At 41.3% G+C, this 24723-nt stretch overlaps 1 protein-coding gene across 1 annotated transcript; it reads right to left on the minus strand.

Moving 5' to 3' along the window:
- Positions 1-1142: 1142 nt before the first annotated feature.
- Positions 1143-3545, minus strand: LOC120574931 (homeobox protein MSH-C-like). The gene is made up of 2 exons (XM_039825483.1): positions 3064-3545; positions 1143-2438 (listed from the first exon to the last, which is right to left on the minus strand). The coding sequence occupies exons 1-2, from the start codon at positions 3473-3475 to the stop codon at positions 2026-2028; spliced, it is 825 nt and encodes a 274-aa protein (XP_039681417.1). The 5' UTR covers positions 3476-3545; the 3' UTR covers positions 1143-2025.
- Between the last annotated feature and the right edge of the window lie 21178 nt (positions 3546-24723).

Below are 24723 nucleotides of genomic sequence, written 5' to 3' on the forward strand. Positions count from 1 at the left end.
CAACTAAAGCTTTTCCCAAGGCTACATCTGCAACTATGCTTATAGCTTATATCACCTAAGTGCTTTAATAGGGAACATTTTAAAGGCTATACCCACAATAAAGTGTAAGTCGTATTCCTGTATTTTATTTAGCCTATAAAGGAAACACACGATCACGTTTTGTTGTAGAAGTAGTGAATGAGTAAAGGTCTGAAGAGATTTTCTTTTTTCTTCTTTTAATATAACCTGTTAAACATTGGTTAATAAATGCCTACAAGAACTAACATAGGCTACCTACTGGTAGGCCATGAGTGACAGTTTAACATTGTAAAAGTGAACCAAACAACAAGTTAGAATCAATAAATCCACTGAATGCACCACGTTTAACATCAGCTTGGCCATTTAAAAAAAAATATATGTAGCCTATATTTATACACAACTGTATCGAGTTGATCATTTGTGCTATTTTGCTATATTTCATATTACTGGGCACGGTGAATAAAACATATAGGCACGTGAATGTCGGCCTCTTGGTGCGCAATGCGCAGCAACAACACGTACCACAATTTTACAATTAAAATTGTCTTATTGGAAATATGTTTTACTGGACAGGAGGTAGGCTGTTGTCCAAGTGCCCGCTAAACACATGTGTCCTGAAATGACAATGAAATGAAAGGATTTGTTAGATTATATGCTTAATGCTTTGTTCAAAAGTAAAACAAACGTGTGATGTGCCAAATAAGACATACAGTTGTGTTACTTATTTTACTTAAACAGAATAGGGATGAACTGATATGGTCTTAAAGGTCCATGTATTACACTCATATGCTATTTTAAATTAAAGTTGCGCAAAGTAAATGGCACGATATTGGAAAATCACATAATTATTGGGCCATTTTCAAATTAGATAATAATAATTATGTGCATGGGCAGGCGATGAGTTTTTTTTGGCAACAATGTTGAAGTTTGGCATGCTTACATACTTCAATTAAAAATTACAATAAACAAAAAAAGAATTATCTCATCTAAGTCTGTTACTTTTGATAAAGTCATATTTCTTGGAGGAGCACTAGGCTGAACTCCTCCACTGATTCATCAAATTCACAAGTTATAAATAAAAAATCAAACGGTGAAAAAGGTTTTAAAATGAGTCGGCCACTTTATACAGGTTTTGTATAATGTTTATTTACTAAAATCAGTTTTACAAGTAACTGAACATTTAGATAGAGTGATGTATGTACACAGTACAGATACAAAGATATTCAATAAATACCACATCTCCTGCTGCTCTTCAAGCGAGGCTGCAGGGCTTTATGAACACTACAAATTGTATTTACATTTACAGCAAAAATCCTCAAAGAAAATCTATTATCACTCCCATAAAGGCCACGCTGTGAGGGTAAAAAAATATCTAATACACGTGTTTTTCTAAAATATAATTTTGCTCAATGTTTACAAAATGTAGAAATCGTGACAGGAAATGCTGTAAGGAAATACAAACATTCAAACAGCAACTCCGGTAAACTGCAGTTTTACCAGAAACAGTCAATGCTGAATGAGGAGAAATACTTCAAGTGATACACTGGTCTTAAGGCACTGACACCGTTTAAGTACTTTTCTGTTGCTTTTAAACCTCCGCTTTAGCCTTCATGTCGGGACACATTTTCACAAACTACTGCGGAGCACGGTGGATGAATTGGAATGAGATATTTAAGACATGCTGTTTAAAAACCTGACTTTTGGAGTAGGCCCTATTGCCTCACAAAATTAGGCCTGAATCCACAGACCTTCTTACTTATTAGTCTTAAAATGAGGAGAGCGATGTGAACTCACTCAGTCCATTACGCACACAATTATATATCAAAATGTGATCCGAAATTACTTGTTTGTTTTTTTATTCTGGAGGTTAGAAAATTTCTCTAAACTCCAAATACCAAAAAAATGTGCCCGATGTGTAGAAAACGCATCATCCTCGTTCATAAGTGTATTGCAACCATGACATAAGACATATGTTCTCTTAAAATCACACGTACACACGCAGTACTACTAAGACAAATAGTACATCCCATAAGTGACGGGTCCGCTGAACAGTCCTGGGACCGGCAGACCGTGCCTAGGGAAGGCGTTTGACGGACCCCACGTTGGAGACCCCATGTGCGCTCCGAGGGGGAGCGGCAGCGCGAAGGCGGGCAGGATGGGCTTGGAGGCCAGTTTATACTTTTCCAGCTCGGCCTCCTGCAGTCTCTTGGCTTTGGCCCTCCTGTTCTGAAACCATATTTTGACCTGAGTCTCCGTCAGGTTGAGAGAGTTGGAGAACTCGGCTCTCTCGGCGATGGAGAGGTACTGCTTCTGGCGAAACTTGCGCTCCAGCGCCAGCAGCTGGGAGGTAGTGAAGGGCGTGCGAGGTTTCCTGTTGTTTTTGTGTTTCCTTAAAGTACACGGAGTTGGACTTGAGCTCCCTGTAAGGGAACAAATTACAAAGAGAAATAGCTGAGGTTAGATTCAATTGAAGCGTGTCGATCATCGCAGCAGGTGAACATGTGAGCATCTAATATGAAATGCAAAAACATGATTCAGCAAGTAAATATATCAATAAATGTTTAACTATATTGTTGAAGGCAAATTAAACCTCTTTGTCAATATGCACCAGAAACTGATCACATTCATTCGTACAAATATTGTCAGGTTTAATCACGCTAACACCCTTTAATATTTGCTTGCATATGTCACCTGTATCTGAAGGTAAATATCAAATAGCCTATATTAAGAAATGTGTAGAATAACAATAAAAGAAAGAACAATCTAAAAGAAATCCAATATGCTCAGTGGCACAACACGTTACCATTATTTATGTGCCGTTTGTAAGACATAACAAAAGCCAAAATGCAAGAAATAAATTTACGCACAGTCTGTAGAGCTACTGGGGCAATATTAATATGACTGTGACACAACAAGGACATTATTATGTGTGTATCTGTTGCCTAATAACACAATTTTCTTTGCCCCTTTGATTATCGACAAATACATGTGAAAAAGTATCCTTGAGTTTGCAAAACTCTCATAACAGCAGAGGGACGGACTTACGAGGCGGAGTAGAAAGGGAGGACGTCTGGAACCAAGTGCTCTGATCTTTCTCACAAAACTGCGGACTGTCCTCGCTGGGACTACTGGAAACTCCCTGCGAGCTCTCCGGGGAAACCTTGCTCTCCGCGTAAAGAGTCCTTGGAGAGAACTGCAAGCCTTGCCCGGCCACGGGCTTAGGCAGGGCCAGAGTTAAATCTGTGGGGGGATAAGAAGTCCGACAGGTGGTTTTTTTGGAAATCAAGGACTCGACGCTAAACGGGAGGCAGCGTTTGTATCCTTTCTCGGTGGTCATGTCTTTAGGCTGAAGATCCTCGCCCTCCGTATCCGTCTCCTCTTTCTGATGAAGCAGTTTGGCATCTTGGGACGGCGACCCCTGCACAGGATTCATCATGACACAAGGGGATGGGGCCATGCACCTCCGTGTAGCCGTTCAGAGGAATGAAGTCGCTGAGGTGTACAGTGTCCAATATGCGTCTCCGCGCTGTCAGCGGTGCCCAGTAGCTTTTACGCCCTGTACGGGGTCGTCTATAAAAGGACAAGGGCTGTTCCCCCTCCCCGCTCCCACCAATCAGCTCGTCACGTTGGCCTCGTGACGTCTGCGAGTGCGGGTTTGATTGGCCCGCTGCCTTCCAAAGGAACATCAAGAGGCCTTTGAAAGGAAGGAGAAGTTAATCATACAGACCCCATGCGGTGCGGGGCTATTGATGGCCCTCACAAAGTAGCTTAGACCAATTTTAGCGCAATTAACCAGTGGGGAGGATTCTCTTGACCATTTACATCCATTAGCCCGGCACTCCATCCCTATTGGTCGAATTATTCTCCTACTGTAAAGCTAAGCAGGAACTAAAGAGTCACATGTCAATATCAAAGTAATACTATTATCAAAGAAGAAGAAAAGAAAAAAAGAAAACAGTGAAATAGCTTAAATTAACAGATTAAAATATAAGAATAAGTACACTGAATGACATTTTGATAAACAAAGAGGCTGCATGAAGTGATCAAATGAAAATCAAACAACCGAGTATAAAACAATTCAGCTGAGAATCAAATCAAAGAAGAAAAGGTGCGCAACCAGGATAGAAATTGATTAGGTATGACTGTTGGTCACACAGCATTACAGCAATTTAAGGCCTGTCATGAGCTCTTCTCGCTTCACAATGGCCTCAGTTGAGAAGCAACAGGCGTTTTCTTTCTCCAGGTCATACTATTTAATAAGCCAGACAAGTTGTGTTCTGCGAGGCGCCAGGCTCGGCACGATCAAAAAGGAAGATACCTCGGGGAGAAAAGGCAACGGTTAACTCCACTTAACCAATTGTCCTCCAAATATTTCATAGTCCACTGCATGGAGCTGGGAGGAAGCAGACGCTGACAGTTAACTGTTTCATGTCTAGTCTGAAACTGATGAGGGTGGAATTTAATTCATTTGGACATGTTTTATTAAAATGATGACAGCAGTCCTACAAACTCATCATCGTCATCTAAATCATCACGACACCAGCATCGACTTCGCAACAGGTGAGAAAATACATCTAGTTAAGTCAAATAAATAATTGAACCGAGGTCATTGTAATGTGAATTTATTTAAAAGAACACAAGTCACAGAAGTGCCATTATTGTGCTCAGCAAGTATTTGTAGAATGCGATCTGCTGCAATGGCTACAGGTCACTTCCCCGACAATTACTGGTGATTAGTAGTTCATGAAGTCAATATTCAGATATTGTTGGTTTTAGTATTAATACCACAGTGTAAAAATTAGACTGTTACAAGTACAAGTCCTGCATTCAAAATTTCACTTGAAGTATCAAAAGAAAATGTGTCATTTTGCACAATAGCCCAATTCAGAGTTGCACATTTATTACATTATTGGATCATTAGTTGCACGAACATGTTTCCAGTATTTTTGTACTGTTGTAAGTGGTTGACGTGAAGCTAATTCTAACTACTTTATATGATATAAGACAGTTGTTGCTAGAATAAATCGTGTTTCAAAGGCTGATTATGTTTTGTAAATGCAAAGCAACTAAGATGCATGTAGTGCACTAAAAAGTACAATATTTATGATATGATGATTAGGGTTGGGCATCGAGAACCGATTCCTACTTGGAAACGTTTCAAAAATTAGGATTCCATCGGAATCGTTTCTTTATTGGAATCATTAGGAATCGTTTGGAGTATTTGGTTTCAAATCTGATCATGGGTTCCAAATTTAACATGCGCAAGTTTTGGAGCTCATTGTTTTGCAGGAGACATAAACTCCCTTTAAGCTTCATGATGTCTATCATTTAAATGTTTTCCTTTCAACATGTCCAAGCTGATATCACATTACAGTAAATGTGTCAGCAGCACACTGTGTCCTCCTGGACGTCATCAGTCCAACCCAACACAAGACCCCACTGAGAGCTCCGCACTCATCAACACTATCAAATATACGATTAGGAAGTGGTTAAGTGAGTAGATGGAGTGGTAAATCCGAGAACTTCGCGTTTCCACCCTCTTTCACCCCACCAAATTACTGCATTAGTTCTCTTCGTGCTTAATTGCTTAATTGGATGAAACAAGAATTATATATTAGACTTGCCATGTTAAAAAACAAACAGTTGGTTGTGTGTTGCAGCCTTGTACCGCAGCATATGACTGTCGCCCAATTGGAATAAGTGTAATTTTAGTGTAATAAGCTGCTGTTTACCAAAAAAAAAAAAAAAAAAAAAAAAAGATTGTTTGATTGACAAAATTCTTCATTGAGATCACTAATGGCTGGCCTCGGGAAAGCCCTCAGGTGCAAAGAACAGTTTACCCCTCGTCAGCTTTGGTTGACGCTTCAACTTGAGTAAATCCTGATGTTGAGTCCGCTCCTTCATTTTCTATCTGACAAAGCCGGCCCTCTGTCTCCTCACACACCGGGGCCTCTCGTCACCCAGCTGGTTTGGGTTTAAATCCCAGCGAGCGTGTACCCTTCCCTCTATCTCATCTCCGTAGTGTTGTGCAAGAAGGGGGATGAGAGTCGGCCCGCGGAGCACACAGACTCATACAGAGATTCATCCGATACAGGTACACCCAGAGATAAATCTACACAAGAAGTACAGTTACCTCTCCTCCCCTGGTGTTTGGTCCAGCGTATTTAGCTTCGGGCCCCCTCTCCCCTACCCCAAAAGACATTTCTGTAACAGCATGCAGGCGAGTGAACTGTGTCAAGAGGTGTTAGTGAGTTTAAAAGCAGATCTGTCCTTCAAGGTCGGTGCATGCTCGATGGGAAGCGCTTTCCCCTGGCAGCTGGCACCAGAAATGAAAACTTCTTCACATGCGTGTGCGGGGGCCATTTTCAATACTCAACGCTTTGATGAAACCACTTAGCCAGTTCGTAAAGAGCAAGGGCCAAGTGGCGGCACGATAAGCTATGTGAGAAAATTATGTGATATGCTTATAACGTGATTCTCACATCGTACGTTTGTTTTCTTTGAAAAGACGATCCGGTCGAGGCTGTACTCTTCGGGTACACCAGCTGATGAACTCAGACTTCGTGGGAGTTCAGGTGAGCTGGTGTCTGTCCTCCATCAACAATGTGTGAATTCCCTGCTGTAGTGAGGCCCTCTGACAAACAAACAGATCATTTAGAGGAGTGAGCGAGCTGTGGAAACCCAATCTCTGTGAGATGTGTCGACAGTGGCACAAAGACCTGTAGCTACAGGCCTCGACGAGATGGACACTTTGCTGACATGACAGCGCAGACAGGGACAAGTGAGTGTGCTTCTCTCGGCATCATCCCCGACACGTCACTCTCACATTGCTCTCACTTTTCTGTAAGAAAGGAACATTTCTGCGGGGAAGTTTAGTCTTCATTTCTGCACGAAAGCAAGAGGTAACGATTTATCTTTACATGTATTGTTTTAATTTCCTGCCTCTGTCAACACCTCGACTTGTGCGCCTTCCTCGCATAAGCAGACTAGCATGGCGCTCTCCATTTAACAGCAGTTTAAATTGCTGTTCTTAGGGTTGCTCAACGCTGTGGAAAAATATTTTGACCTTTCATTTGACTTAACAAGTTGATCCAATCCACATCAGACCCGCTTCAATCCTGCACTTAAACGATGGTTTGACATTTTCTGCCAAAGCCACTTCCTCTTGTGGCATCAGAGCGCCCTGTGTTTGAATGCAGGGTAATGAGGGAAATATTCTTGCTGTGCTGAAGCGAAGAAAGCAAGCTGCCTTCATCATGGCTTCGTTTTTTGGACTGTAAAAAAGCATTCAGGGGATGGAGTGTCCTGCGGTGTTATAGCTGCTGTTTTTAACTCAAACCTAAACACAACAGGGTTTCTTTCTTTGGACTGTGGTGGTGGAATTTGCATTTTACACTCAAGCTGAAATCAATGTTTGCTCATATACTGATAGCTACATTTTCAAATAAGATCTTGAACACTGTTTCCCACTCTAGCATCTTCAAAAACAGATGTTTTAGAGTAGAGTTCTCCTGAACTCTACTGCCAATAGAGATTGTTAAGGAGAAAAACCACAATAGGTGACAATGCAATTGGCAATTTTGTCTGGCTTGCCGTTGACCATAGAAATCCACATTCTTGAGGAAAGTCTAGAGACAATGCGAGTGGGCGAGTTAGGTTGAGGACTGGGGACGAGGAACTTTGTGTGGCTACTCTGTGGTCTCATTCACAAACCGAAGAATGTCGCCACAATCTCATACGTTCATAGCAGCCAAAGCTGTGATGCAGTAGATTTGAGGAAAAAAAAAACCAAGGCAGCAGCATCAATTTTCTCTTTTACTGCTGGCTTCAAATCCCAGCGAGGCCAAAACCAGCAACTATTGTATAAATTACAGCAATTTGGTATATATTATATGAAATCTTTTCTTTTGCACGTCATAAAAATGCATTAGCTGGTATTTAAACTGGTTGAGGAGAAAATATATTTGTTGCAACCAATTTTCTTCTTTTTGTTTCACGTCGTCATTAAATTTAATAACTGAGATGATAATTCTCTCTTTGTAGTTGATGCTGGCAAATTTACAGTCCTCATGCAAGCAATATTCCACTGAAAGGCAGATAAATTATTTGATAATTTGCAAATGTATAATTTCATTGCTCTGGAGAGGAAATGAAATCATCATACCAATAATGACAGTAACTGATAAAGCATTTGAAGTAAAAACAATGTATAATTGAAAATGTTAAATAACAGTTAAAAGTGTTTTCTTTTGACAGTTTGTTCCAGTTACCAGGCATTTTTATATCAGTGCTTTATAAAATGTTATAATGAAAAAAACACAAAATAAAGTGGTCACAGGACTAGCAGTTCAAATGTTTCTTCATATTTGTTGCAGGACATGTAGGTACATTTAAATTTGCTCATGACCATAATTTCCATAATTCAGTTTTAATGACAACCAATGGTTTGTCACTTGTTTTAGCCCTCATTTCTTAATCTAACTCGCCTTATAAATCTTTTACAAGCCGACAAAAGTGGTTGAATGCCGTGTAGATCCAAATTGGCAATGCCTGTCTGATAGTAATAATGTTATTGCAGTCACCAAAGGTCAGAACAAATGTGTGTGTTTGAATATCCTGAGATTACAATTTCAAAGTCCTCCCCATGAGAAGTCGAACAATGACGAGGGTGGGAAGTTTAAAAAGCGGGGTCTCTTTCAATTAAACAAGCATGGGTTGATCCTGAATAGGGCTGCTCCCGAGCAGCCGGATTGTTTCTCAGAAGATCGACAGCAGCGACTGTGCAGGCTCTTCTCCTCCTCCTCCTCCTTCTCCTCCTCCTCCTCCTCCTCCTCATCCCCGGCTCCCAAACCAAATGATGTAGTAAACACAAACAACCTGATATCCTCACAACTATAATTTAGCACTTTGCTCCATTTCCTTATCCCACCTTTTATCTTCTTAGTACTCCCCTTTCTCTCCCGCTGAACAGAGCGTGGACGGGAAAGTATATGGGGGGGAGGGGGGGGGGGGTTGTGCTATTGCTTAATGAGCCTGAAAATACAATTGCACTGTTCTGACTGTGAAGGTAGCCTGCAGGCTAGTGTAAATTAGCAGCACGAGGAAGCCCAGAGGGCTGAGTCTTGCTGAGCGGCCAGAATAGAGAGATGTGGTGAGAGGGGAAAATCCTGTTAGGGCAGTGCATGTGGAGGATTCACGGTGAGTTTTAGACCTGACTGGAGAAGACAGGGACACTTGTTGCTGCGACAAACCCCAGATCCATGGCAATCTCACTGCTGATGTGTGAGATTCATTGAGGCTGCACCACAGCCATGCGTATTGGTATCCATTATGTGAGATGTCAGTTGTTTGTCACATTTTAAACCCATAATTCCAGTTAGTTCCACACAATGGCTCTTTTGAGCCGCTGCTACAATCATCATTCAATTTAATTTTCTATTCTTCTGTAGCTTCCAAGGCGAGAGGCGAGAGTCTCCCACATTGCATATGTCCTCTCATGAGCTTTTGACCGCTCCGCTAGGCATCTGCTGCCCATAGCCTGCCCATATCTGCATTCTAATGCACATATCCTGCTGGGATGTTAACTTTAGGCCCTCAGTAATTGATGGCTTCCACACTTCAGCTGAGTCCCCCCTTTTTCATTCTCCCTGCCGATTGTTGGTATATCTCTGTGGTTTGGGGGTCTTTCAGTCAACCATTGTTCTTTTATGGAGGAATTATAATAGACTAAAGGAGAGGGAGAAAAGAGAAAGAGAGGAGGGGGGAGAAGAGTGGAGGGGATAAAAAGAGAGTCGCTGCTGATATTTAGTGAACTCCGAAGGGGGAGTTTTCATTCTCATTCTGCAAGTTTGGCACATGCCTTCTGTTACTAAGTGGCAGTGCATTGAAAGAGTGCCTTGCATTTCCCATTCTGCGGCTCTGCTAGGTGCCTAGACTTACAACCCTGGCAGCTGTTGGGCCTTCTATGCAGCTATAGACTCTTCTCCACAGGTGAGCTCCCCTACCAAACTCCCAGTCTCCACTTCACTCAATGGGGCCTTTTTCAAGTCTTTTATCAGTGGGGAGAGGCTGACTTTATGTGTGACACTCACAGAACTGCAATTCATGGTTCTCAAGATTGCAATTAATGTTATTCACTGTGTCACGCATGCAGTTTAAATCAGCACGGGCATGATTTATATTTTGTTTTAGCATCATCTTCTCAAGCTCAATGGATGCAAGATGTTCACATATATTTTTGGAGTTTGTGTACACAGTTATTAAAATTTCCACAAACAAACAAACAAATAAACACAAGACTCATAGAAACAAAGTGTTTCTGTCTGTGGCAAAGAGATTGGACCCTTTCTGAGGCTTCTCTCAAGTAATCAGCTAACAAAAACAGAGCAGTGAAAATAATGTACAGCACATTCGAAGAACAATACAAAAAAAAAAAATTTCATATCTAATTTCTGTCAAATTTGCCACGACATAATGTAGCATACAGCGTGTGTTTACGTGACAGGCCAGCCAAAGTGGCCAGCGGTTGGGTCTTGTGCCACAATTACTCTAAAAGCTATCGGCTGGATTGGTAAACCACTCTAAATGATGTTGTTGTTTTGGTTTGGGCAGATTTCAGCACCTTTTTTCTTCTGAATTCAGTGGCAGAATATTCTGTTGTTTATTTTCTTCTTCTCTGTTTTTTCTCTCTGTGATGCGAGCTGTTACATATTACTCCTGAGGTGTGGTGCCTCTTCCCTCAAAGGCCTCCACTGTTTCCCCCAAACTGCTGCCAAGCTGGGCTATCTTTTCATTTGGTTACTTAAGTGTAATTGCTCCCCTTTGAAGCCTCAGAGAGGCAAATCATTTGCTTTGGCCCCGGGGCAGTAATGGTCACCGAGCCAGCGACCCCCTCCTGGTCCGAGAGCGTCGGAGAGACCGCGAGAGGCCAGCTCCCATACGGAGAAGAAATAATACGGCCAGGGCCGCTCAATTTCACCTCCCTTTTCATCCCATTCTTTGAAAACTTTTTATTAACAACAGCTTTCTCTCTCATACCGGGGCGCCAGGAGAGGGGAGGAGAGGAGGCAGAGAGGTGGGGAAGGAGGGGGGGGTGGTGGTGGTGGCATGAGAGGATATCGGCAGCAGGGGAGGAGGGTGAGGGGGTGGCTGTCCCCCTGTAGATGTCTGCCGGATTCTCACACACTCACATGCACGCACATACACACATCATCAATAGTGACAGGTCAAGGAGGCATTGAGAAAACAGCCTCCCCCTTCCCTCTCCCCCACGGTTCACACTGCTAAACAGGGACTCATGTTTCATAAGCCACAGGCCTCAGCGCTCACACACACACACACGCGCACACACACACACACATGCACATACGCGCACACACACACACACACACACACACACACACACACACACACACACACACACACACACTGGGATTCCTGCTCAACGGCAGCTTGTCAGTGTGACTCTGTGTTTGCTAATATGAATATGTAACTCTGTATTTATATGGGCATAATGCTACCATATATACACATGCATCTGTATATCTGCTTGCCGTATTAAACATATGAGAATGTATTTGACTTGACGCCAGAATACTCGCTTTCAACCTATGACAGGCCGCGGAAATATACAGCAACATAGCACACAAAGACCCCATTTAATGCTGAAAATTACTCCACCACTTACTGTAATTGTCACAATTTTGAGCACATTGACATTGTAATCTCATAATAAGGTAATGAGGGCTGAAACTGTGTACAGGAGTGCGATTAGAAGGGTGTAGCTCAGAAAGAAATGGGTTAAAATGTCAGGGGTTAACATTTTCTAGTCCAGACAGAGGGATTGCATATTGTATGTTTGTATTTCTGGGAGTTTGTATTGATGAAACTAACCAGGCAAACCTAAAACTGATACCTGTTTTCTTCCTTATCTCTACGGCATGCTGTAACTCAAAAGATTTCAACACATTTCACAAAGAAAACTCGTCTTTAAGGCGTGAAATATCAGGCTTTAAATATAATACTGTATTTAGATGCGGAAGCATCAGAGAGATTTGGTGAAACCAACTTTTAGAAGGAAAAAAAGATTTCTTCTAAATAGCATGAGTTATCTTCAAGACACTGTGGAGCCAAATCGATGTGGACAGGCGTCCATAAAAAGCCAACCTGGTTATGAATGCTGCGTTTTACTTGTATCATTTTGACTTTGAGGTTTTTAAGAGAGAAGCATTCCCTGCAGTCAAGCCAGATGGTAACAATTCTTAGACATATTACGAGCTGCTCTCTGCCAAATAGCATACCTTTGGGCTATGTTTTCAGTGGGCTATAAAAGCCAATAATGTAATTTTGATCTATTTTATCAGATATCACCCCAGCCCCGGCTACGTTTATAAGACAAAGTTTAAAACAGGATGGGAATTCTCTCTGTTTTGCTTTTCACTCTATACGTGTACAATTTTCAATATCTGACCTGCTGCGTGGCTTTGCTTGTTTGACTTCTACGTTGGACTGAAAGGTGACGCGAGCCAAAACGGTGAGGTTAGCCTCCATGTTGTCAGACATATGGCCCTGGGTATATGTAAAAATACACTTTACTGTAGGTGCGTGGTTGTCCACAAAATGACTTGTGCAGGCCAGTGCAGAGAGAAGAGGGGATCCTTTGTGGAAACACTTAAAAAGCCAGACCTTGACATCCCTTAATGTAACGATGACACAGTAGCAAACTATCCCAGCGTTGCACTACACTCCCCAGCGGTCTGCCATCAGCTCCATGACTCACTGCTGACCTTGCAATAACTTTCCAGCACTCCTCCAGACCCATTTGGGGAAATCTTATGGGACTGTCGCACATTGCAGTATTCCATTTGAGATGGTATAACTTTAAACACACCTGAAATCCAGTGTGAGCTTGCACAAACGCACACACACTGCACAGAACAACAGAGCCGAGGGATTATATCCCATCTGCGGGTACTTCTCCCCCATAATGTCTACAGAATGTAATTGCCCCAGAGTACAACCGCAACAAGGTGGGACAATCGAGGACATTAGCTCAGGTTTTCCATTGTGAAACTTGTTGTTTTCTTCTCGTCCGATCACATGCACAACTGGAGGCCTGCTGTGTGGAATTACTTGCGCTAATGGCGCTACACACTTTTGTTGCAGGAAATCGGACAGCCGCGCTGTAACTGCTAAAACGGTGATTAAATACCCAAATTGCATCATGATGTTGGGCAATTTAGCAGAGAAAAGAAAGAAAAAAAAGTGCTTCAAATGAAACAAATGAGATTATTGAGCCGTTATGGGATGTGTAAACTCGTCTCGTAGAGCTTTAGCCTGCTATTGGATTCCTGCACCTACGGAAAAATAAGACTTTAAAATAACTTTTCCAAATCTGAAGCTGCTAGTAAAGATTAGAAATGAAAGATCACAATATAAACTCTGTAATTTGCTCGTCTGTGGGGTCTTTAAGTGTCACCCTGGCTTGGTTTAATGGGATACAAACTGCAGTTAATGAGACAAATAGTTAGCTGTAGTTATGCCTGGCTGACTGTTGGCTGTGGACGCTGTGAAGACTAAACAAGTCAATTTGAGATTTCTTTGTACTCTGTAGGTGAGAATCATTGGCTGAATGATGTGTATCAAGTGTGTTTTGGATTAGTTTGTTTAGCGATGATTAAAGGTGAAGTATGAATACCAAAGTCATGAGGAAGAAGGAATGATTTGCTTGATAAAGAAATGAGAAAAGAGCCAATATTGCATCACTTAGGTGCCACTGAAAACAGGGGGAAACAGTTTGTGATCAAATAGCTGCACCAGCTTTTAATCATATCTGACCTTTAAAAAAAACGTGGTCTTAATTTAACATCAGAGGGAGAAAAGTACAGTGTGCGTTATTCTGAGGTTTTATCTCCTTACAGTCATATCCCCTCCATGCTTGTGGTGCTTGTTAAAAGCCATTGTCGATAACAAACACAATTTTCCTGTGATAAACTGAATACGACAAGGCAGCCTTATTGAGCAGTCTGCACAAAACTGTCTTTGTCTCTCATCTCCAGCGGCCAGTTAAAAAGCCGAGCTTCGCCGACGACTGAAGTCTGAGTTAACTAAACATTTTTTTTCTCTTTATCCCCTTTTCTCTCTGTAAATTTGTGGTCGTGTGCAATCCTTTAACGAGCTCCATCTTTGACCTGTTGTATGTTTCCAGAGATGTCATGTCTTGTAAGTCAAGGAAAGACTTTAATGTCCACATGATTTAACATTAAAGGGAGAGATTCCAAAAACGGGGCTCAGTGCCAGAGAGGTAATAATATCCCCGTAAATGAGAAATTGTAAATGCTAAATACATCCTACGGATCCTGGGAATAGACTAGGATACTGAAGGCTCCTTGAGAAAACTGAGAATCACTGCATCAGCATTGACCCTACGTTTTTCTGCCTTCTTTTTCTCCTTTTCAGTCTTTAAAATTATTTAAAAGGCAAACTTTTATGTGTGCATCCAAACACAAAAGATGATGTAATTCTGAACAGGGGATTTGACTAACTATTCCCAAAATTAAAGTCACTTTATGCTGCTTTTTTGTTTATGTTGCACACAAATTTAAGATTTATCTTTTCCCCCTATGCAGCTTTTTATTTTCAGTGTAAATTTGTTCTGCGTGTTTCCTGTTAAAACACATGACCTATGTCTTTATTCTGAACTTCAGATCACAAAGATGAAAAGAATGAGAAGAGAAGAAATAAACTAAAACAAAGAAAAAACAGAGAAGGACTTTGGCTTGTGACCGTAAGTGACATGCCTGCCACGGCATTGTTTGAGGTTTTTGCAGACCTGTAATCAAATTTGGGAAGGTTTGGAAACCTATCGTCATGGTGTGCTCTCCAAGACAGAATGATGTCCAGTAAGAAAGAAGAAATACTCAGAAACACATTCACCATGCTGTGCTGAACTATTACTTTCTCTAAAAGAAATATGCCCCACGAAAAGCAATTTCAATGCACCATGAAAAACGTTCCTATTACAAATACAGTTGTTATGTCCTTAAATCTGTTTGTTTTGTCATATTGCTCCAGGGTTGTTTCTTTTTCAGGAAACCCTGCTTCAATTAAGTATGATGGAACACATGTGTCCCTTATCAGGGGCCGACATTTTCTACTGTTGGCCTTTTGAAACGACACCGGCTCCATGGGATAATTGGGCTTTAAAGGGGGATTCTCCCGGGGTGCCGCTCTATGTGCCTGTCGGCGTGGATCAGCTGACCTCCGCTGTGTCTATAGACTTGTTATAAGTGATCATAAGTGGTTGTGTATGTAGTCGTTGCCGCGAGGATGATAGCGATCCCATGAACCGACTCTGTTTTATTTGAGGCCCCTGGCACACAGGCAGACAAGTCTTAAGTGTGTGACTGAATGTGATCAAATTATATGGTTCATCTTTGAAATTTTACACTTTCTGCAAAATTTATTATATTTTGATTAAACAACTGACCACAAAATAAAAAGTGTACAGGTACGCATGTGGGGGGATATCTGTCTTTATTGGACACACACACACACACACACACACACACACACACACACACACACACACACACACACACACACACACACACACACACACACACACACACACACAGTCAGCTTATGACTCAGCTGCTGCCCTCACAAAGAATCCTTTCCTCTGACATCCCATAATGGCCCAGTGTTTACTGTTATGCACCGTTTGTGTCACGTCACAAAAACATCAATTTGCAGCCTGTACGTGAACAAAAGACTTCAAAATAAAAGCTTGTGACAGTAAGCCCTTTTTTGTTTGTTTTTTACTCAGAGGCAAAAGCAAAAAGATAAAAGTTGATCCTCCTCGTTGCAGAGGATAGGTTTGCTCTCGGAGGCTATTGTGACGAAGACAGACCGAGCAGAATGGAAAATTGATTCCCTGCAATCATCTCCTGTCTACTTTTGTCTACATACTGCACCACTTTGGCCTATACACTCCAATCATCCCTGAGCACTGACTGCTCCTTTGAACAGATGAACTTGTTTTAACCCTTTTTGATTTTGTTTATTTCTTTATTTGTTGTGTTTATCTTTTTGCGTACGCTTTCCAGTGACTTAAAAGCGGAAAATAAGGAACTCAATCACTGTGTTGCACCGAATAACCCGCAAACACACATGCTTTAGCTTTTTTCAAAGTCGTTTCAGCTAACCATGGAGATCTCCTAAAGCACTCTCTTAATAGCACTGGCCTTAGAATACGATTTTACACCGGCAGGAGTGGGGAGCTGCCGGGGGCTCAGAATAACTGCGTGAGCCGTCAACAGGAAGAGCGTGCTTCATGACTACAGGCCAAGAGTTTTAATTGGCTGTCTGCAGGAATTTCTGCTGTGGCAAACTAATTGACCCACAACTCCCTGGTGCTTTATCAACACGAGGAAATGCCACTGGGCCGATAACCAGCCAGCCTTGTAAACCAATCTATAACCAATGGCCAATTTGAAACACGTGTTAATGCCTATTTTACGACAGGTCCTCTCTTCTACTTGACTGAGATGTTTTGGTGTGTAGCATGGACTTTTTCAAGTTTAGGCAGCAACAGTTCCTGATTGACAGTTTGACAAATAAAGAATCAGTGGTTAAGAATAAAGTCAGTGTAAGGATTTTTTGTGTGTGTTTTTTGAATTTGCCGTGTATTTTAACTGACGCTAGTGTTTGGGAAAGAGACCTTAACAAGTAATAAGTTGCTTTACCTTATAACATAAAAGGGCTGGTACACCCAAATTGAGAAATGTACATATTTCTGTAGTATTTGCTGTCAACAAATATATTTGTTTTCTGTAGAACACAGTTTCAGTTGTAACATCGTTACAGTGAAGTCTGTGTAGGATAGTCAGAAAACTAGAATTTTAACCTATTATTCTTGTTTTGAAAACATCTCCTTAGTTTGTTTACCCCTTTGAATCATATCGCAGCAATATAGACACATAAGACCCATTTTTAAAGACACAGTTGTGCTCCTTTATTAAAGGATAAGGCTGGCGATATTTTATATTTTTGTTATTGTCAACAAATGCCATTAAAAGTATCATTATAAAAGATATAATTAAAAATAATTTCTTTCTTTTCCTGTCCATGGCATTTAGCCCCAACCCCATTTGTTCCAACTGAAGACAAACATCTTTAAAAATGGGTCACAAGTATATAGTTTCACAAAAAAATAGACTCAGTAATTTCCTCAAACAGCTGAACACTGCAGTTGTTATCAAAAGCTACTCAAACATAAGGAAATAGTATTTGTCTGAGACTGTTTTTAGCTGTGACACATATCTCCAGCAGCAGGAGGGCGTATGTGGGATTGAGTCAAAATAAACTACAGTCCCCATGTTCATCATAATGAGGGAAGATGGCACCCAGTGTAACAGTGTGCCTCATTAACCTGATTTGAATAGTTTTAGACAACAACAAATGTCTATAGCGCAGTGGAATGAGATGTACTAGGGTTTTTCTGCAGGTGCGACTTGGTAGTTAGTGACATCAGTTCATTGTTTATGTTGTTTTTATGGAATTGTTTTGACAACAGGAGACATATCACCACATTTATCTTTTAAGAGCATGTTGCTGCGTGGAATTCAGTAGGTTTTGTATTAAAATAAAAGCAAGACTAAAGGTTTAATGACATTTTACTTTACTTGTACTTTAAAAAAAACAAACTAATATGGACTAGATTTACAAAAACTGTAAATAGGCTGTACCTGGCTCACTGATCCATGTTGCCTTTGCACAAGTAGCGACACATTGGCACAACACATGCTGTTAACATGACGTGATGAAAAGCCACAACTGAAAGGTCCAGTGCGCGCTCACAGACCTGGTATTCACTTCCCCAATTGACTACAAAAATTATGCCATAAAATCTCTGAGTGAGTGTGACAGGTTCTGATCAAAACCAGCTGCCAATTAACTTAATGACTGAATCTATCACATTCAATTAGAGCGAGCCTATGAGCTGTCAATCCAGCCCTCGGCCCGCTCGTTAAACAAAAACACAGACGGAGAATGATCACTTTAGGAGGCATGTCTCTGTCTCTGTGATCCTTATCTGACGGGCCCTGCGTCGTATTTGAAGCAGTCGACCCTGACAGGTCCCACGGATAAACTGCTGTATGAAAGGGGTCACCCCAACCTCTGGAATCCATCGTCAGCTTTCTGTCTTGCGCAACTGACAAATGGTTTCAAACAGCGTTCAGGAAGCTTTAGAGAGGTATTCCCTGATGTGTGTCTGTAGAGAGAACAAGAGAAAAGTGGAAAGAGAGAAAGAGAAAAAAATGAGATAGAAAAAAAGAGATCTAAGTGAGATAAATTAACCAAAACAAAACAAAGAATGAGCCCCACTTTCCCTCAATTGCCTCCTTACTTTGGCAAAGGGCCTACTGTAATCCCCCAGAGGAGCTGCTATCTGGCAGGAGTTTGCTCCATGGTCAGTGTCTTTAACCCCAGATGATAACACTTAGCCCGGCCATAAAGCATAGGCCCCTTTAACTGATCCATTAGCGTCCGATCCCTGAGAGTGGACCCGCTGGTGTCTACTGAAACTTACCAGGAAGCCTTGAAGGAAAACAGCATGGCAGACATGCACTGAGATCAAAGACAGCCCCCCTCTCTCCCTCTCCCCATTGAGCCCTCTGCCTCTCTATCTCTTTCTCTAACTTGTCTATATCTAAGAGTACGCCCACACTTTGCAAGTGCATCTTTTTCTCTCTGTTTTTGCCCTCAGTCCACATTATGCCCAGGTTTTTCCTCACAAGAAAATGGAGCTTCACAAAAATAGTCTCCAGAGAGGATACATTTTTTTCAATGTGTTCATTAGTCAACAGTAGGGAGCCGCCAAAAAAAAAAAAAAAAAAAAAAAAAAAAAAAAAAAAAAAAAAAAAAAAAAAGAGAGAGAGATGGGGAATGACATCCAAAGTTCTCCGGATGTACTCTAACCAAGGACATTGTGGTTAATGGTCAGAGCCTTAAACCCCTGGCATCCAAGAGTGGATCAATATTGGCAACGATGTTGTCCTGTCTGGTCAGAAAATGCTCATATGTTTCATGTTGGATGGCAATGATCAAAGACTTTCCTCCCAAGAAAAAGAAACATGTCTATAATTTAAGTGAAAAAGTCTTTGAGTGTCTGCGCAAATCAGAAAAACGCTTGTTCTGAAATGTTCTGGAGGTCAATTACTGAGTGATCATCACACATAGCAGGAGGGGACAGAGTGAAGGTTTAACCAGCTGAGACTCAGCCGAGTAATCAGACTCTGTGTCTAGCAGATCTTGGCTGTGATGTACAGTTTTGTTGTTTGATGACTTAAAGAAGATGGAGATGAAGAGACTTCTCTGTTTTTTTTTCCGTGTGGACAGAGATATTTGTGAAAACGACTCAGATGCTTCTCCTGCTCTATCTAGCTGATACTGCACCTCCTCTCCTCCCTCCTCTCCTCCCTCCTCTCCTCTCTGTACAGCCATCTCCCTCTCTTATACTGTTTTACTCTATCTCTGTTTCTCCTTGAACTTCCTCCTCAGCAGCCTTGCCTCCCTTTCTCCTATCAGCATCCTATTTACCCCCTATTCTCTCTGTCCTCCTACTTTTCCTCCTCCTTATACTCTACCTCCCTGTCTCCTCCCAACATCCCCCTGTGCTCTGTCTCTCTCCTCCCTGTCTTTACTACCGACATCCCCCTGTCTTCCTCCCCCGGTGTTTTCAATTTAGAGCCACTATGAACCAGATGAGATTGTAACGCTATCAATTAGTCAGCAACTCCAGCACGTTTATTCAATGGGGCCGGCAGTGAGCTTTGGTGATTTACAGGCTGCGATGGAGATGTAAGGGAGGGATGTGCAGACATGGGCTGATATGGGTTTTTGAGGTCTGTGGGAACGGAGCCTACGTACTGTGTACCTTGAGGATTTGGTCCTGCGGTTTAAGGTCCCTGTAGTAATGCGGTGAAACCTGCATAAGATGAAAAGGTTTGCAGAGGAAGAGAAGAAATGCAAAGGAAAGAGAAAATGTTTGAGATTTTCTGGAAGGCTAAATGCCTCTTTTCATACGTATTGGATTTCAACCACTGCTTTTTGTGCAAGAGCCACATTCTTGTGATATGCTATGTAAATGCTTTATGATAAAAAACAGAAGGTATAAATACATCATGTTGACCTTGGATTTTGCCTTCAAAGAAAGATTGCAACTTAAATCGCTGCGCCGCTGTTACAGTAAAAACTGCTAAAAGTGTTATACCTTGTCTGTTTGGTGTATTTTTCCTAAACTGACTAAATGGAGATGATGCGATGATGTTGTTTGTCCAGAACAGAAGTCCCAAAAAACAGCTCAAAAACAAAAGCAGGCACTTTCTCACTTAGTTAAAAGGAATTCTGGTAAATGTACCAAATAACTTACTAAATATGTTGCACACATTTTGAGTAAATTTCTAGAATGCTAATCAGCAAGTATTTTAAACGACTACACCTTTATGTGAATTTTCTGAAGAGGGCTGCGTGTTTCTCCCGGGACAATCAACCCCCCTGCTTTATTCTACTGTCATGAAGAATTTGTCTCTGTGCTGGCTGCTTGAAGGTGAAGGGTGGAAGCAACATGATGATGTCTACATTGCTGTAGATAATTAAAGGAAAAAGCGTTATTTTTAACTTATCTTTCATCAGTACGGCAACTACTTTTTTTCATCCAAAGAAAACGTTTTTTTTTTCTGTCATTTCTAATGATGTGTTGTTTCAGGGTTGATTTTTCCAGATTCTTTTCCTTTTTCCATGCTCATGTCTTACATGCTCATGACACTTGTATGCGTTGTGTGTTCACATATCAACATGCATTAATATGTACACACACAAGATTTCTTCACATTTGCAGGTGTTACTTGTTGCCATCTGGCAGACGGCAATTGTTCAACACCGATGGGTGAGCTTGTACACACGTCACTGTCGTACCTGCAGATAGCAGATCTGGTAATAAGATGGAGTGTATTTCATGTTACCCTAACAGCACCGGGAGCATGTGACTTCTTATCATTTGTTGTAACACATCAGTGCCTCCTCTGTCCTTCCTTCAGGCCTCTACAGAGACCTCCGTTTGGTTTTGTCCTACCTACAGACAGGGAGAGAGAGAGAGAGAGAGAGAGAGAGAGAGAGAGAGAGAGAGGAGAGACACTGGGTCCCAGTTCAATATTATGAATACACTTATGTATTCATATTTACAGTCCCGTTTTAGCTAGACACAGCTACTTTCAAGTGGGGTGGACTAAATATTAGAAACACCTCAGAGTTTAACACAATATATCTCAACAACACCACAAACTAAATCCTCCAAAATGACCTTACAGTTGAACCAACACCTCTTTCTCTAAAACAGTTTCAACAAAAACTGAACTATATAACTTTTGCAAAGTTTAGATTAATTGGGTTGTTGCATTAGACGGCATTAGTGCTGTGCCAAAACTAACCACTGAGAGTATTTTTTAAGAAGCATGAAGCTCCTTCATTCAATTGTACATGACATTAGATGGGATCGTGTTTGTCACCACCACACAGACATTGGCATATTGAAGTATACTCCCAGTTTATTACAATTTATTTTCATTGGTTTAGCCATCATTTCCCATTGCTAATAATACCATTGCACTCACAGAGTTCATTGCTAAGATCTGTGAAAGTGATGGCAATGCTAAAAAGAAGTCAGATGTGAATGCACACAGTCAGACAATCAGACAGGTTTTTAACAAAGTCCAAGATTAGCTAAATTTATTTTAAAGAAAAAACAATGGGAAAGTGGAAAATTATTACTCAATCTGTCTGTTGGAAACATCTATTACAGTTGTCAGTGCAATGAGGGATCATAAGTGACATTTCGGGTGCACTGTAATTTCTTTTTTTCCTTCAAATATAGCAATGCCACGTGATGTTGTGTGCACAATCTTATCATAACTGAAGGCCAAAGCTATGAAAATACAGTAAGACCCAAGTTGTGATAAACTAGATTTACTCCTTTAGCAACCTTAACATGTCTCGACTTATTTCATTTTTCCTGAGTGAAAACACAACATGCATAAAACACAATTATCAGTATGTGGTATGTAGTTGGGCAGCAGGGCAAGAGAGAAAGAAAGAGAGAGAATGTGTGTGTGTGTGTGTGTGTGTGTGTGTGTGTGTGTGTGTGTGTGTGTGTGTGTGTGTGTGTGTGTGTGTGTGTGTGTGTGTGTGTGTGTGTGTGAGAGAGTGTGTGTGAAACAGAGCAGGGGGCCAGTCTGTTATGGGAGAACCAGAGAAGGGTTTGTTGGCTTGTCGGTACACACAGCCAATGGCCTGCCGCCTGTCACCAAGCCCCCGCCATGTCTCTCAGTGTCTTCCTCTTAATTACCCATCATTCCTCTCGCGGCAAGGCCCCTCACAAATTACAGCGCATTGTCCCATGCCTATCGGCCTGTCATCACGCGGCTCCATGTTTCAGAGCACGGCTCATTGTGGACTGAGAGCAGAGCTGGGGAGCTGGGGAGGGACTAGCACACACACACACACACATACACACACACGCACACACACAGACACACACACACGCATGCACAATACCTTTAATGTGTATCTGTATGCACACCGATTCATTTGAATAGACATAGATGCCATAAAACCATTAGTGCATCCACACACACACACACACACACGCACACGCGCACAGTCCAAGCCCATTAGCTCTGGTGCCAGCTGACTCTGTGACCCAGACGGTTTTCTGCCATGTCAGCAGGGCCAAATGACAGTGCTATGGTAGTAATACCCCCCCCACACACACACACACACACACACACACACACACACACACATACACATACACAATTAGATGTCTTCTCTGTCAATCAGCTGAATGACTGTGCCGCCTCGCAGAGATGAGCAGAGAAAAGGTGACCCCTGTTTGTACCGTCGACCATGTTGAGACAGCAGCAGCAGCAATAGGTTCACTGTTTGCGGCAGGACACTTCTCAACAGGATAACAAGTTTATACAGCGCACGCAGGTTTAGTGTTTGAGATGATAATCCAGCAAACATTACTTTAAAAGGAGGAATTAGTATGTTTGTTGGGGACTTATTTCAGCTGCGGATTAATACACATTGTGAGTATTTCAATTTGGCAGCAGAGCGGTGTATGTGGGATTGAGGAAAAAGAAACTACAGGGTGTGTGTTCATGTTAATGAAGGAACATGTTAGGCAGTGCAGCAGTATGGCTCATCATTTCTCTATGTTTTTGAACAACGATGGAGCTCTATGACAACTGAGCAGTAATATGTTATTGTCTATCCAATAAGCAAAATATTGAATAACACCAGACTTATCCTTTAAGCAAACTTATATAAAACTATTATATTAATAATTTCCACTTGATTTTATATTTACCCTTTGAAATTGTCATAATTTTATTTTAGCACTATATGAGATAATGTATTCAATGCTCTGTTTAAAAGTGCAATATTTGGTTTACATTTGAAATGATTGAGTTTTTGTCACTTTATTGCCATTACAAAACAAATTGCAGGAACTCAAAGTGCAACAGGATGGACGGTACATCATTTAACACATCGTACATAAAACCATTCAATAGTTAAAACATATGCAGAAAACACTACAAATACAGTATACAATTTGTATGGTACTGTTGGGTATACATTTTCCCTGGCAAATTGGTTTTTATTTGTTTGTGAGTACTAAATTGTATTTTTTTATTTTTTTTTACATGTTAAGCTCCTTGTTCCAATTGCAAACTTGCTTCCCTCCTCTTGCTCACCTTGACGGGTTCACAGACGCAGTGAGGAGGACGTTCGCAATGTCATCGTCCTTTAACTACTTTCTCCCTCATCATTCAGACTGGCTGCAGCTCTATTTATCTTGCAGGAGGAACTCTAGCTGCTCTGAACCTGTATCTGCCAAGTTGTTGCATCAGCCGAACGTTAAAAAACCTATTGAAAAACAAACACATAGTAAACTTTAATTGTAGGCATTTGCCTTGGGTATGAGGACTCGCAATTTTACTGGTTCACTCTCTTATTACCTAAAATGCAGGCAAAAGACGAATTAATAATCACTAGCATATGCTTGGTAAAGGGTGGACATCTTGTACTGTGGAATGAGGTGCAAATTAGATTAAACGTGCACTAATGGCCTTCTATCCAACATGTTTACTTTAAACAGCACATCTGACAGCTTGTTTTTCCACAAATAGGAAAAAAAATGTTGATAACAATTTCAATTTTATTTTTAAATCACATTCCTCCATTCTACTTGTTGTAATCACATTCATAATCACATAGATGTCTCAGAAGAAGATGAAGAAAAGTAAACATAGCGCTTATCTTAACCCTTGAGCTATGTTTATGTACTGCATTTGCACTGGAGATTTTGTCCTGCAGTGTTGCTAATATGACAAAACAAAGTGCCATGTGTATGAAGAATTTAGCACCCTGCAGCTCCCAAACAAATGCCTCTTAATTATAAGCAATTGGCCCTCTTTCCCCACAACCGCTGACTGGGACACATGAAAGCGTTGGTAATTGTAAGTTGCTGCGTTTATGTGGGGGAGAGGGGGGACTGAATGTGACGCGGCCATAAAAAACAAAAATGGAAGGCTCTCATTGAAAACAATGACTTCCTTCCTCTCTCTCTCTCTCGCTGTA

Source organism: Perca fluviatilis, chromosome 1, assembly GCF_010015445.1.
Source record: "Perca fluviatilis chromosome 1, GENO_Pfluv_1.0, whole genome shotgun sequence".
Lineage (NCBI taxonomy): Eukaryota > Metazoa > Chordata > Actinopteri > Perciformes > Percidae > Perca > Perca fluviatilis.